Source organism: Gallinula chloropus (genome assembly GCF_964237585.1).
Source record: "Gallinula chloropus genome assembly, chromosome: 11".
Classification (NCBI taxonomy): Eukaryota; Metazoa; Chordata; class Aves; order Gruiformes; family Rallidae; genus Gallinula; species Gallinula chloropus.
In genome coordinates this window covers 3,647,849-3,662,729 of record NC_140096.1, presented here as the reverse complement: position 1 = coordinate 3,662,729, position 14,881 = coordinate 3,647,849, and the positions used below count along the sequence as shown (strand labels likewise).

At 49.4% G+C, this 14,881-nt stretch overlaps 2 protein-coding genes across 2 annotated transcripts; one reads left to right on the top strand and one right to left on the bottom strand.

Annotated features, from left to right (window-relative positions):
* Positions 1 to 2,320: 2,320 nt before the first annotated feature.
* On the top strand, positions 2,321 to 3,512 carry GLOD5 (glyoxalase domain containing 5; the record flags this gene model as incomplete). Its single annotated transcript, XM_084269374.1, has 3 exons — positions 2,321 to 2,488; positions 2,991 to 3,146; positions 3,360 to 3,512. 3 exons carry the CDS (start codon positions 2,321 to 2,323, stop codon positions 3,510 to 3,512), a joined length of 477 nt encoding a protein of 158 aa, XP_084125500.1.
* A 4,928-nt stretch (positions 3,513 to 8,440) lies between these two features.
* On the bottom strand, positions 8,441 to 14,667 carry LOC311195922 (cis-aconitate decarboxylase-like; the record flags this gene model as incomplete). The annotated part of the gene is given in 9 exon segments (XM_084269371.1): positions 8,441 to 9,359; positions 10,143 to 10,348; positions 10,644 to 10,736; positions 10,890 to 11,077; positions 12,322 to 12,343; positions 12,347 to 12,400; positions 12,402 to 12,469; positions 13,988 to 14,042; positions 14,647 to 14,667. Coding segments are annotated over 9 exon segments (1,626 nt in total).
* Positions 14,668 to 14,881: the final 214 nt, after the last annotated feature.

Below are 14,881 nucleotides of genomic sequence, written 5' to 3'. Positions count from 1 at the left end.
AGCCATCCTATGGCAACACCACAACACACTGATCTATTTCTGCTGTTGAAAATATGACCCCCATGCCTTGTGATGATTATCATGGGGCTAAGGGACTGTTCATTATAACCTTCTCTCTAAAAAAGTGAAGATCCTGAACTCTTTGCTTCACCAGTGGTGTCCACAGTGATGTCACGGGGTCGGCAGCTTGAACAACCCACCCCTGAGGAGCCGACTGCCCAGAGAGCTTCAGACCTTTCAAAACTCCATTTCTGACAGATCTGGGTTTTGTGGAGGAATAAAAAGAAAATCTCTAACTCTGCCTCAGGCCACAGAGAACCCTTTTGGGTTCTCTGCCTGTTTGCAGGAAGGGGTGTCCAGAAAGCTGCCCAAAGCTCTGTGCATCACCCTCAGGCTGTTTTCTGTTGCACCTTGCTGTATAACAGCTGCAGGCTGTAGGTCAGCATGGCACCCACCCCTCACACGTCCTTGGGACGTGCTCCCAGCATGTGCCTTGCCAGGTGGTTTTCCCCTCACAAAGGGAAGGAGGGCTACAACTGGCTAAAATGCCCAGCCTCTTTTTCCTGGACTTTCCAAGCAGCATTATCTAGGAAGTTGGACTTTCAGTTCCTTTGGCTCAAAGTACACCCTTTGAGCAGTGCTCAGAGATCCTGTTTCTAATCTCTGCTTTCCTCCTCCCCATTCTCCTGTGACGTTGCTGCTCACACAGCCCAGCTCTGGGCAGCAGGAAGAGGACAGACCTAAGGGAGCCACCCTGCCCAGCTGTTGGTCCTCTCTCACAGGTACTCAGACTGCTTCTGCAGCCCCCTTTCCTTGCTGTTGTTTGCTGAGGGGCTCACCTGGGGTGTGGGGGGGGGGGTTTATTGGTGAGGTTTGCTCTGTGGGAGTGGGGGGCTGCAGGCTGTGACACAAACTTGGGAGCACTCAGGAAAACTTCCTGGGGGGCAAGGACTTTGCAGAGGGACCTTACTTGGAGGTGAGGTCGTTAAACACCAAGTGACATCTGCAACAAGGAGGAGCAGTGACTTTCCACTGCCTCTGCTGACAGCTTCCCCCTGTAACTGGGGCAGTGGCTGGGCAAGGGCCAGGTCATGCTGCACTCCCAGCTTGGGGACAAGGGGGTCCTGCTCCAAGCAGCTCCCCTGAGTGCAGTGAGCAGAAGCCCCAGTGAAACTGAGCCTGGTTTGATGCTGACCTTGCTCCTGTGTCAGCTGGACTTTGAATCTGCCCTTGCCAGCCATTACCATGTGATGCCAGAGGGTATGGACCCAACAGAAGGCAAAGCACCAAGATCCACCAAAACCCAGGCTACCAACCCCCCCCCCCCCCATACCCTCATGCAGAGGCCACCAGGGCCAAATCCATTTTCTTCTCACTGCCTGGTGCAAAGGTGCTCCCAGGCTCTGGGGGACAGAGGGAAGGCCTGCTGCAGCCCAGTTGAGCAGCCTGAGCCTGCTTTAAATGCTCAATGATGGTTGGGGCCCAGGGCTTGTCAGGGAGTCATCAAGGAGGATCATCTGGTGTGAATACGGCTGAAGTGAAGCAGAGAGGTGGCAAGCAGGGCCACTGAAATATTTACAGCACTCTTAATTTTCCTGAAGCTGATTTTTTAACTCTGCCAAGGCACCACGTGACAGTCCCAGAACTCTCAGCCACTCTCCCCCTGGGCTCAGACCCACAGTCATGTTGGTGGCAAGGTCCCATCCTCATGGTGCTGATCCTTACCTCTGGTCCCTGTGTCACATCTGTATTATAGAGGCACAAGAAGGGCTTCTGTCCCCTTCCTGAAAGATAATGACAATGACACAGCCCCTTTCCCTGGGGACACCAAGCAGCCCCTTCAGCCACGGTGCCCTCTTCTCCCAGGAATATTCTTCCCCCAGAGACGTTTCCTACCGCACTGGCAGGGCCCAGCTTGGCTCCACTCTGCAGCTCACCTGGATGAGTGTCCACACCTGGACACTTAGGAGGTTGGGAGGACACCAGAGGGGGCTGGAAGGAAGGATCACACACATGGTCCATCCTTGGTGTGCACAGGTTTTTGTGCGTGGGGTGTTTGGTGTGTGATGACACAGCCCCTGGTGAGGTGATGCAGCTGGTGCTCCAGATCTGGCCCCAGCCGGGGGGGTCTGGCATGCTCAGGTCCCACCAGAGCAAAGCGGGGGTCTCAGGACATTTCAGGGAGGAGAATTTATTTATTGCTTCGGTACTTGTGCCACCTGCAGGCCAAAGGAAAACCTGTTTGGTCTCAGTTCACGGCTTCCTGGACTGTTTCCCTGAAGAGCTGATCGCTCCCAACCTTTATCTTCTGTGCTTTTGCATGTTGGTTCTCAGGCCTGAGATCATGTCCTGGAAGGAGGAGTGTATGAGCCCACCACCCTCATGTTTCATCCAGCACCTGGATCACCTTGTGTTGACTGTGAAGAGCATTGAGGACACTGTAGCTTTTTATTCCAAAGTCCTGGGCATGGAGGTGGTGACTTTCAAGGTAAGATGAGGCACAAACACGTCTCCAGTCTGGTTCTGCGTCAGTGGCTGCTCCTTGTGAAGCTCTTACAGGGTCTTTGGGGCATCTTCTTGGGGTGGGGATGGTAGTACCAGCACAAGCTGCAGGCCACCAAGCTCGGAGTTCCCAAAAACCTCCCTCCTCACCCTCTTCCCATTACCCCAACTTTGTCCCCGCTGCAGTGTCAGCCTGTGCATTATTTGTGTGGCTGCCCCAAAGGCAGGAAGGAGAGTGCCCATCCCTAAAAGCATACATCACTACAGCTTGGAAGTAGCTGCCTGTGGCTGGGTCATTCCACATTTCCAGGGATGTCATGGGAGCTTTGTAGTGGCCAGTCCTTGTCTTGGATGGCCACAGCAAGAGCCTAGAGCTAGGAGGACTACAACCAGATCCCCAGGACTTTCAGGACTACACAAATGAGTGGTGCTGAAGGCTTCCAGCCCAGTCAGTCTCATTGCACTTTGATTCTTTTCCTTGGGAACAGGGAAATCGCAAAGCTTTACGTTTTGGCCACCAGAAGTTCAACCTGCATGAGGCTGGGAAGGAGTTTGAACCCAAGGCTCGGTGCCCAGTTCCTGGCTCAGCAGACATCTGCCTTATCACACAGGTGCCCCTGGACCAGCTGCTGGATCACCTGAAGGTGAGGAAGGTGCAGAGTGTGCACAGGGCAGTGTGACCCAGGAAGCTTGAAGTCAGAGCTTCCCAAGTGACACTCCCCAGGACTGTGTCTTGGGGAATGTCAGAATTATCTCATCCAACTGCTCACGTTTTCAAGGCTGAGTGGGGAAGAATGCACAATGCCCTGATAAGAGCTCCTTAAACATGAAGCCCCTGCTCTTATATCTCCTCCCAGGCCTGTGGGGTGACTATTGAAGAAGGTCCCGTGGCCAGAACTGGCGCTGTGGGTCCCATAACCTCCATCTACTTCCGAGACCCCGACGAGAACCTGATCGAGGTGTCCAGGTACTGCACGGATGCGACTGCAGTCAGTGGAGGGGAAGCCTAAGCACAGCCCCTACTCTGCCTGTGTTCCAGCAGGAGACAGGATGTAGAGGCCAGGCTTTTGATGGCCAGTTTACAGGTTCAAGCTCTTATTTTGCAAACCTAGGACAAATCTCTCAAATCCCAGCCATAAAAGCAGGGCTGCATGAACCATGAGGGTTTTCTCAAGGCAGTCTGCTCAGCTCTCACCCCTGGGTATGAATCCTGCTTTTATAAATCACCATCAATGGACACCTCATTGACCTTCTTGGAAGATCTATCCTGCTGCTGTTGGCACATATTTCCTGATGTCTGGTACCACTTTATCCACAGTTGAAGGCTCTCATTTCTGTCCACCATGAACACACAAGAACCTGTCACTTCCCTTCTCTTCACAGTTCCTTTTTACACAGCTGAAGATTTCTGTCTCCCTTCCTCTCCATCTGCTTGCAAGGCTTAACACTGGCTGGCTGGCACCAGTGGCTCTCACACCAAACCAATGGTTTAAATCACAGAATCACTAGGTTGGAAAAAACCTTTAAGATCATTGAGTCCTGTGCTAAACCATATCCCTGAGCACCTCATCTACCCTTTTTTTAAACACACCCAGGGGCAGTGACTCAGCCCCTCCCTGAGCAGCCTGTTCCAGGCCCTGACAACTCTTTCAGGGAAGAACTTTCCCCTCACATCTGCTCTGACCCTGCCCTGGCACAGCCTGAGGCCATTTCCCCTTGTCCCATCTCCTGTCACCTGTCATCCCCTTCCTCTCTACAACCTCCTTTCAGGTAATTGTAGGTGGTGATAAGGTCATCCAGCCATGACTCTTGAAACTCACTTCCTGACTGGTAAATGGGGTTTTGGCCTCAGTGTCTGACACACAAAATGCTTCTGAAGCTGAAGCTCTGTGCCTCATGCTCAGCTCTAAATAAATAGCTACAGGGTTCCTGTCACTTGGGATGGGAACGAGTAGAGATGAGATGACTGCATGGAGGGATGGAGGGTCTAAAGTCAGTGAGTTCACCTAGGTTTGTGCAGGAATAAAGAGGAAACAAGATGCTGAGAAGACGCTGGCATCAGTCAGAAACCACCATCTCCCTCTTGCAGCCCAGCCTGGCTGCCCTGTTTTGCCAGTAAGGCCCCAACAAGGTTTTGCTCCGGTCCTTCCACCAGCCACGTGTGTCTGGCCTGCACATCCCAGATGTGGAGGGAAGGATGCAACCTTGTACTGCAGTTGGGAAGGATTTGCACCTCCTTTCCATCCCCATGCATGTCACATTCCTGTGGACTGCCTCAGGCATTCATTTTTGGAACAGCAGCCTCCCCCATGGCAACACATCCAGTGTTTTGGAGAGCCTCTGGACCAGGGAAGAGGAAAGCCAACACTCTGTTCAGAAGAAGCATCTAGAGTCACTCCAGGAACTCATGGGGTTGTCTGCATGGCATGGAGGGAGGCATGGCTCATCCCTGTGAGGAGGATGGTGTGTCTGCAGAGCTGGGGCAGTGGTTTACCAACACAGCGTCCACTCTGACTGGTGGCACTCAGTTACTGCCCTAAGTTTTCTTATTTCTTTAATCATTTGAAAAGCAATTCACCAGTTATTTACAAAGCATAAAGCAGTGAAGAAGGACCTGGGCTTTTTCAAGGAGAGCAGTTCTCCAGCTGGCCACACTGCGGTAGCAATGGTACCATCACGGAAACGGTGCTGGAAGGCAGAGAAGATTCTCCTGACCTCTACAGTCAAAGTCCTCTCTAAACCTGAATTTTACTAGTATTTTTTTCTGCTGCTGTTTTGCAGGAAATCCAAAATTCCGTAAAACAAATAAAAAAATTAGTGCAAAGCCCGTGTTCCAAATGACTGGAATCTGGTGCCGGTGGCAGCCGTAGGGTGGAAAGATGCTGTCGGCTCCACTCGAGCCATTCGTGGGACCTGAAGACAAGAGCTGCCATTGGAGAAACCTCCCCGGCTGCTCATCGCCCTTACCATGCGCGGGGACCCCCGGGTGAGGACCCCCGGGGAGGGAACCCCCCAGGGAGGGAACCCCCCAGGGAGGGACCCTCCTGCGTGGTCCAGGAGCCCTCGGCCCCGATCCGCGGTCGCTCTCCATGGTGCTGAAAGCTGGTGGCCACCTCCGCCCCTGTGATGGGGAGGGGGGTCCTGTGATGGGGAGGGGGGTCCTGTCACTGGGAGTGGGGTCCTGTCACTGGGAGGGGGGTCCTGCCCACGGGAGAGGGACGATGCCCATGGGAGAGGGCTGATGGTGACATCCTGCCCCAGGTTTCCCCCACTTCTCCCCGGCCAGGAGCTTGTTCCAGCAGATCCCTGTTAACGTCTGGCATGGGGTTGTAGCTACTGCTGGATTGCTGACACGGATCCGGCTTCTTTCCACACTGCAAGTGTCCTGCCATTCACTGAGCTTCCTACTGTAAATATGTGTGTGGAGAAAGGCTTCCCTGTATTAATTTTAAGCCTCATTTATCTTGGAACAGCAGCAGAAAGGAGGACAACGGCTCTTTTCTTAGTCAGCCTGAGAGGAGAAATGAAGGGCTTCGGTGGCACCACATTAATACCTTCAGTGTCACACAGGCTGGTCTATAATTTTCACAGGTCATTTTTTACCTTGCCAGAGGTTTGGGCCTCCTAATTAGTTGAGGCTATGAAATGTTTGCTGTTTGAAACTAGAAATAATGAGTGAGAGACTTTCCTGGTCTGGGGTACTGGAGGCGTCTTCAGTGCCTCAGGCTTTTAGAGGCTTTTAGAGGAAATTCCATCAGTGAAAAACATCCTAGGTATGCCTTTAGCTCCTAGATGCTCTGGAAAAGCCACTTACTGCTTCAGCTGATAAGGGGCCCAATAAAGGGCCCCTTCCTGTGTCCCCCTTTCCTAATTTTCCACATAGTCTGCTGGGAGGTGTAAGGTTTGCTTCTGGTGGGACAGCCAGGACATGAATGAAGCTTAAAAGGATTTCTGGATCTCAGGGACAAAAACGTAGCCTGAAACCCAGCCAGAAAGCTCTTTTTTCAGCTCAATAGGTAAAAGGTGCTAGTTCCCACATGGCATCCCTGCAGCACAGAGCAGAAGGCATGGAAATGAGAACATTGGAACAAATGTTAGGACACTAAACCCACCAATAATCCACTGAGACTCATTGTTCCTTCCACTGCAGCCCGTCTGCAGTCAGTATGTGTGTCCTGTCACAGGTATTGATTCCACTGACAAATGTTGAGCTGACGGCTGACCTGGAAGGCACTGTGTCTGTGGGCTTCCAGTTCATTGGGCTGTGAAACATGGAATGATGTTTTTGGTGACCTCACCCCTGGCTTGAACTAGGGGAAACCAGAAGCTTTTCATGGAAACTTAGCAGGTATTTGAAATCTGTTGCTTAATGGAGAAACACTGGGTAACTTCTCTTTGTTGACAGATCATGTTTAGCCACAACCAGGCTTTGCTGGCTAATAGCTATTGTTCCCATCAGGAAAACCAGCCTGTAGGGCTCCATGTTAATATATGACTCTGGAGAAATCACTGTCCACAGGGCACCTTCTCACTGGCTCTGTCCTAGCTTCATCTGGGTTCTCCATCTGTTGGAAAAGCCTCTGTATTGCATATGTTCAAGTTAAAACTGAGAACCTGATGGTATTCATAATGTATCATTAAATCTTTATTCAGAAAATTAATTTACTTCAGTTCTTTATTCAACAAGATTCAGTGTGGATACGTTATACATTGTGAGAGAGTGGATTAACAGGTGGGCAAACAGTTTTGCTCTGGCTGGGACGTTCTCTGCATAGACCACTACCAGCAAGCTAAAAAGGAACCGGCCCTCACTTCTGCAAGAGTTTCTGTACCTATATCAGGATGATATTGGAAATTAGTCCTTGGATCAGCAGTCACAGTATGTGTTGGATGTGTAGGGGAATGTTGCATAGTTCTCCACCTCACTGATCAGAGAAGAGACAGGGTAAGAAAGCCTTTCAGTGACTCAGGAGCACGAGTACTGATTTCACCCCAGAAGGAAAGGAGAGTGAAGAACTGAGTCTCCAGAAGTTTTCCCTCCTCTGAGGGGAGTGAATCAGGAATTTCCCCATGTGAGTCAGAGCCTCTGTGTCCCAAGTCACCATCCAGAGGTGCCCATCTCCTCACGGTCTATAGAGACCACCTCTGGTGGGCCAGCTCTGAACAGGAGCCTGTGCAAAGCTGATGTGGCACAGCCCTAGGACTGGCAGGGGCCACCTCACAGGAGCTGCAGGACTGATGTAGGGTTCCTCACCTACTGATTGCCTTTCACTCAGAAAAGACATACAGGTTTCAAGGGTCCTTGAACCATCCCTTGTACAGACCGAAGTCACAAACACTTCCCAAGTGCTGGAGAAATGGGAGGGGTTTACTGGAAAAGAAAAAAATAAATCCCTCTCTGCCCAAGAGTTTTGCAGGCAGGGCTGTTTACAGTAGCTGATAGATTTTTCATCTGGTCAGCATGACTGACTAACCATCATCTGAAAAGTGCCCAGAAGAACACTAAGAAAAGCACACATTTTGGAGTTGTACTTCCTCTTCTTCCCAGACTCAGCGGTTAGGCATCTGCACAGAAAAACCCCCTTTGCTTGCAGGTTTAAAAAATATCTAGACACAGTTCCCTCTGGGGAACGGACTTCCAGATGATACCCCAGGATTCTCACAGATTTCCATGGGATTTGGGGTTTTTTTTTGGTACTTTGTGGCTTTTCAGCTACTCAGACAGCATCAACCACGGCTTGAAACTTAATCTGTGTACTAATTACTGACACAGACACATCTCCTTCCTTGTGGGCTCCTTTGGTATTAAAGCATCTACTTTGATTTCAAGGGGTGGGAACTTTCCTGTCATTGGAAATCAATAGTAAAGCACCAATGAAGAAAGGAATCAGAGTTTCATCAGGGCACATCCCTTATCAAAACCCCACTTGCTTCACCCTCACAGGCTGCAAGCCAGCTGGGAACTATCTGACAAATTCTCCATGTTGTCAACCATAGTGATGATGGTTTCTGCTTTTTCTTCTGGAAGCACATGAGAGGCATTGGATCGAAACTTCTTCAGGAGCGATTCCTTGCTCAGAGGTTTCCTCCAGTGCCCATAGAAAGTGTCACACTTGCCTGTCAGGACATCCCCAGTGTGCAGCAGCAGTGCCACCTCTCCATACATCTTGTCAAAGTTGGCCACATTATCTTCAGGGTGCTCCACCACCACTTTGTCCAGAAGCTCCCTCAGCTCAGCCCGGTGGATGCTGCTCTCAGAGAAGGAGCTGAGGCCCACTTCACCATCTAACAGGGCAGCACAGGCATTGAACTGGAAGGAGTGTCTAGCCTGGTGTTCAGAGTTGGGGAAAGGCCGATTGATGTACTTTGACACTGGGATCTTCAGCACAATGGTGCGGATCAAAGAGGGTGAGAAGGAACCTGCATAGTTGATGAAGAGGTTCCGGACAGACAAGGCAGCATCCACCACCCAGTGCATCCCCAGGTGGGCTGGGAAGCGCTTGAAAGCAATATCCTGCTTCTCCAAGAGGAACTCGTGATGGTCACTTGGTGCAGACAGTGGTTTGGGTTGATAGATACTGTAGAAAGCACTGAATCCAGAGCAGCCAGGGATATCATCCAGAATTAGGGGGTTAGCCTCCATGCCTCGGGCAGCCAGCAGTGCTGCTTCGAAGCCCAGGCGGGTGGCATTTCCGATGTGCAGTGGCTTGGCTTGAGTGGCAGCGTTTGCCATGGGTGCCCCTGCCAGCGACGCAGCGATGCCCAAAGCGTTTGCACACTGGGCCGTGCTGAGAGAGAGCAGTTTTGCAGTGGCTGCAGCACTGCCCATGGTACCAACCACTGAGGGAGGGTGGAACCTAAAGGGGAAATTGCAGATCGTAGAATCATAGAATCACAGACTGGTCTGGGTTGGAAGGGACCCCAAGGATCACAGAGCTCCAACGCCCCTGCCACAGGCAGGGACACCAACCTCCAGGCCTGGAGCTACACAAGGTTTCCCAGGGCCCCATCCAACCTGGCCTTGAACACCTCCAGGGATGGGGCACCCACCCTCTCTCTGGGCAGCCTGTTCCAGCCCCTCACCACTCTCTCTGTAAAAAACTTTCCCCTAATATCCAACTTAAACCTTCCTTCTTTTAGCTTTAATCCATCCCCCTTGTCCTGCCATTGTCTACCCTTTTAAAAAGTTGATTCCCCTCCTGTTTCTCTGCTCCCTTCAGGGACTTGCAGGCTGCAATGAGGTCCCCCCACAGCCTTCTTTTCTCCAGGCTGAACAAGCCCAGTTCCCTCAGCCTCTCTTTGTAGGGGAGGTGCTCCAGCCCTCTAATCATCTTCATGACCTCCTCTGAACCCTCTCCAACCCTGCCTGTTTGGCACAGGGAGCACCCAAGCACCTCACCTACCAGACCTGCCTATGGGACTGGAAATAAACGGCCAAGTCAGACAGTCACCAGAGGTCACCAAATGTGTATGAACTAAGTGGTGCCTCATCAGCACTGGCAGAACTGGAGTTTGGCTCTCAGCAGGGCTTTACACTGATCCTGAGTTCTGCTGACTTAAACTAACATTTTGAAACCCAGCACAGGCTTGTTAACAGATTCACCAACCTTCTTCCTACTTGGTAAAGAAAACAAGATTACCTTTTGGGAATGTTGTGAGCCTCAGTGGAGAAATGCATGAGCCTTCCTTGCACTTCCAGGCCCACATTAAATGCCAGCAGGAACTCCATGCCACTGGGTTTGTTGCTTGGAGGCAGCATCTGGGAAGCTGCCAGAAGAGCTGGTAGAACAGCCCCCGATGGGTGAGTAGCAGGGTGCCAGGTATCATCGAAATCCATGGAGTGAGTCTGCCAGAGAAATGGAGATGAGGACATGCTGGTGTGGGGGGGCTGGCAGCTGAGGGAGACAGGGGTCCTTGCTGATACTGATGAGACTATGTCTGTAACAACATCCACCCAGTCACCTTCTGGTCCCCATGGTGGCCGGTTGGTCCCTCTCGAAGCGATGTGCAAGACTGCAGAGAAGCCCATGAAATCTTGCCTCCCACTACCCCTCCCAGCCACCAGTCTGCTTTCTGTAATACTAACGGGTGTCTCTGCAGACACTGTACAGCAGAGCTTCTCCTGGAAGAGCCCATCTTACCGCAACTCCGTTGGTGAATGCAGCCAGCGTTGGGGAGAGCTTTATGCCTGGCCTGCCATAGACAGAGCTCACAGCAACCGAAGAGTACAGCTCCTGTGAAAGGGAGAGACTGTCAGGTGAGGACCTGGAGTGATGTCAGAACACACCTCCACTGCGAGGCAGAAGCCCTGCATTGGCATGAAATAAACCCTTGGTGATGGTGGTGATGCCAGGGTGGGAACCGTGGCAGCATGAGGTTCTCCCTACCCGGCAGTACTGCAGCGCGATATCGACCACGTGCGTGGTGCTGCCCACAAGGCCAACCCCAATGCTGTCCAGGATCATCCTCTTGCTCCTGTGACGGACGGTCTGGGACAAGTGCTCAGCTCGGACTTCGTGGATGAAGGAAGCAAAGCTGCTGGTCACGGTCTCCTCCGCGGCGCTCCTGGCCACCACTGCAGCACACAGAGAGAGGGGGGGGTGTAAAGACACGTGTGGACCACGTCCTGACAGCTCACAGGTCTTCACCCTCCACTCACACTGGATTAATTGAAGGGCAAAGGCAGGTGGAGAGTGCAGGGTCTGCCCAGCATCTCGCTGGGGTAGCTCCAGGAAGGTCCAAGTGAAGCAGTGTCAGGGCTCAGTCCCATCCCCCCCACCCTGGGTTTCAAGCAACCATCTTCTGGGGGGGTCAATACAAATTATGTCCCTTTCTGGAGAACAGGCAGTGCAGGTGCCCTGGCTACATGACCAGCAACGCCCTGTCAGGAGTGGATCACATAAAAAGTGAATTTCCTAGAGCTTCCCTTATTTTTTGGCAAGCAAGACTAGTCCCTAAGCCTGGATTTATCCAGAAGTTTGCGTCCTGCAAGGCAAAGAAGTGTCTTGCCTCAGCCAGCAAAGCTCTTAAGCCCTATGTACTCAAAAGGATACTTAAAAAAAATAAATAATTCAGCCTGGGCTTCCGAAGGGGATTAAGCAAGGAGATCTCCTGAGCCTGATCTTTGAAGGAGTTTTCCTGTCTCTGAAACAACTTTGCTGGTTGATAAGGAGCAACAGGTCGAGCTTCCCAAGGCAAAACAGGTGCCTGTGTTAGTTAGTTGTTAGTTAGTTAGTTGAGTGTTTATGACCTGTAAGGTAGAGGCGGGCAGACAGCACAAAGCACTTGATGCTTTTGGATTTGGTTGTCCCCATTTCCAAATCCTGTGGATTATATCCAGTTTGGGACCGTTGTACTGTCCAAATTCAGTGGCAAATTGCTTTGTTTTGCTGAATTTGTAATTCATAGAATTACACTTGTTGTCACCCATTGTAATTTATAGTATCAATAGAAAAACTGTAAAATCCAATGTAGCTCACAGCCACATGATTGTATATGGATGTGGGGGATATATCCACAGCTGCACACAGGTAAAAGATGGCATCAGTGTCCTGATGAAAGTAATCACATGAAAAAGTCAAGATGAGTGAAGCAAGAAAATAAAAATCCTTTGCTTCAATACCTCACAGGAAACCTCATCAGAACCAGCAGCTACATATGACATGTTGATTTGTTTTGTTTTGTTTTTTTTTTTCAAACAGAAACATCCCAATTAAAAAAAAAACCCATAAAACATTCCCTAATTTCACTAGCAAGTATTCATTCTTAAATGTCATGCCTACTGACTCACAGTTTGCTTGCAAATGTATTTGGACTCACCTAGAGCCCAGGAGTCTAAAAACTACTTGTAAACACAGCTGAGAATGCCATCACTGCTGTGACTCACTGAAGTAAAATCCATCCCTTGCAGCGGGCTCGCCGTGAAATATATTGCTATAGGAATCCCTAACACTCAGCAGTTTGGAAACTGCTGATAAAAAGAAATAATACCCTGTGTTTGGTCTGGGAGCATCTTCTGTAAACCACAACTGAAAGCACCAACGCCCTGGAGGAGAAGGAAACAGTGAAGCTGAACTAGGCTGGAGAGGCTGGAGGAAAATCTGCTCAATCACACTGCACCCAGAAAGTTTCGATTGCTTCCTTCCCGTCAGCAGCTGCTCTTTGTCACCTCAGCAAGCAGGGATGTTTTCTTAACCCTTCGATTAAAAGTGGTTCATGACTCCGGTGTTTTTGTGCTGGTCTGGCAGCTGCAGGACACAATTTACAGCCTCAAATAAAAAGGGTCTGTCTAATAAGGTTATCCAAGAGGAAACAGGTCTGCATGGATACTTTTATTCTTGTTCTCATTCTTTCTCTTATTCTTACTCTTATTGATATTCATATTCTTACTCCTTATTCTTACTCTTACCCTTATTTTTATTTTTATTCTTTTCTTACTCTTATTTTTACTCTTATTCTTACTTTTACCTTTTTCTTACTCTTACCCTCATTTTTATTCTTACTCTTACTTTTACTCTTATTCTTACTATTACTCTTACCCTTTATTCTTATTCTTATTCTTATTCTTATTCTTATTCTTATTCTTATTCTTATTCCTATTATTACCACTCTTCTTACTCTTACTCTTACTCTTACTCTTACTCTTACTCTTACTCTTACTCTTACTCTTACTCTTACTCTTATTCTTATTCTTACTCCTATCATTACCACTCTTCTTACTCTTTTCTTACTCTTATTCTTATTCTTATTCTTATTCCTATTATTACCACTCTTCTTACTCTTACTCTTATTCTTATCCTTATCCTTATTCTTATTCTTACTCCTATTATTACCATTCTTATTATTATAATTATCATAATTACTATTAATGATGATATTACTATTACTATTATTATGATTTCTCTTGTTCTTGAGTGTTTATTAACTAACACACACCATGTTTATTATATTAATAACACACTTTAAAATAAAGTTTCTAGGCAAACTTGTAATAGACCAAGTGGCCACGCAGCTGGGAAGCCACAGACAGGCGGTGCTGGAGGAGACTCCAGCACACTGGCTGGGAGATGCAGAGCAGGATCCCTGAGCCCCTTCGAGCAGCGTTAATAGCAAGGTCAGATGTACCAGAGAAATCCTGGCAGAGTTAAGGATCTGAGCAACCCACTGACAGGCACAATTGAAATATCTTACATTTATGGTCAGGGCAGGAATTTGGAAAGTCTGGTTCTAAAGCAGTTAAAGTGTCTGGTTTAGCACAGGAGCAGCAATGGATATTTCCCCCACTTGTTACTTTTCTCCTTGTTCTTTAGCAACCGAGGGCGATACCCACCAGCAGCCCTCCCAAGCATGCTTTGTCTTCCAGGACTTTGAGCAGTTTATCTCAGCGTGCTTAGCCTGGGGCTTTTTCTTCATCATAATGCTACGATTATTTTGGGCTGCTCTTTAGAAAAGGACAGGGGTTGCAGTTCTGCAGAGAGATACAAACCGTGAGCAGCAGTTTTGTGAACTTGCCGGGAGCTTGCCAAGAACTTCTGGGATTTCTAGAGTAAAGACAGAGAAAGAGCCTTTGTCACCTAGGGTCCTTGAGCTTTCCCAGAGCCGTTTGAGGGGTTGCACCTCTACCATGGCATTGCAAGGCACTCACACAGATCAAACGAGCGGATAAAATCAACGAGGTGATTAAAGGAGAGAAAAAACAAACCCGCAAAACTTTCCAAAGCTCAGTCCAACAAAGGTGCCAGGAACAGCCAGGGAAATAAAGCAGCACGGTCGAAGGGGCAGCACAGCCTTTGCAGCCCTACCATTAAATCCTCTGACAGCTGCAGGACCAGCTCAGAGTGGACACGAGGAGAAATAAATAACCACCACACAGCATCTCCCAACAACAACAACAACTTCCCCCTCCCCGCCGTGGTACTGTACAAACCACTTTTGGGGCACATAAGAGGAGCAGGCATGGAAGGAGCAGGTTAGTAACTATGAATAAAGTGTCTGTGAAAACCATCTGATGCTGTTAGTAGCAGGGCAGGTTCCCATTTAATGTCACGACGGGTTTGGAGCCGCCTGGGGAAACGGCATCACCTCCTTAAAGTGAAAAAGGAAAGGTTAGAGAGGAGCAGGTTTGGTACATGAAAGAGCAGTTACCTGTAGGGTGAAGTAGACCATGCTGGTGGCTGTTACCAGTGCTTAGTGGCCAGCTCTGCACTGCCCTATTCGAGCGATGGGAGAGGTGTGTGTCTGGAAGGTGCTTTGGTGTCAGGGTTTATATATGCTTCTGAAAGGCAATTTGCTTTTTTGTTTTTTTTTTTTTCTGCAACTGAATTTCAAGTGTGATGACATCAGCCTCTGGGGAGTGAGAGGGTGGGGGGAATAGATGAGG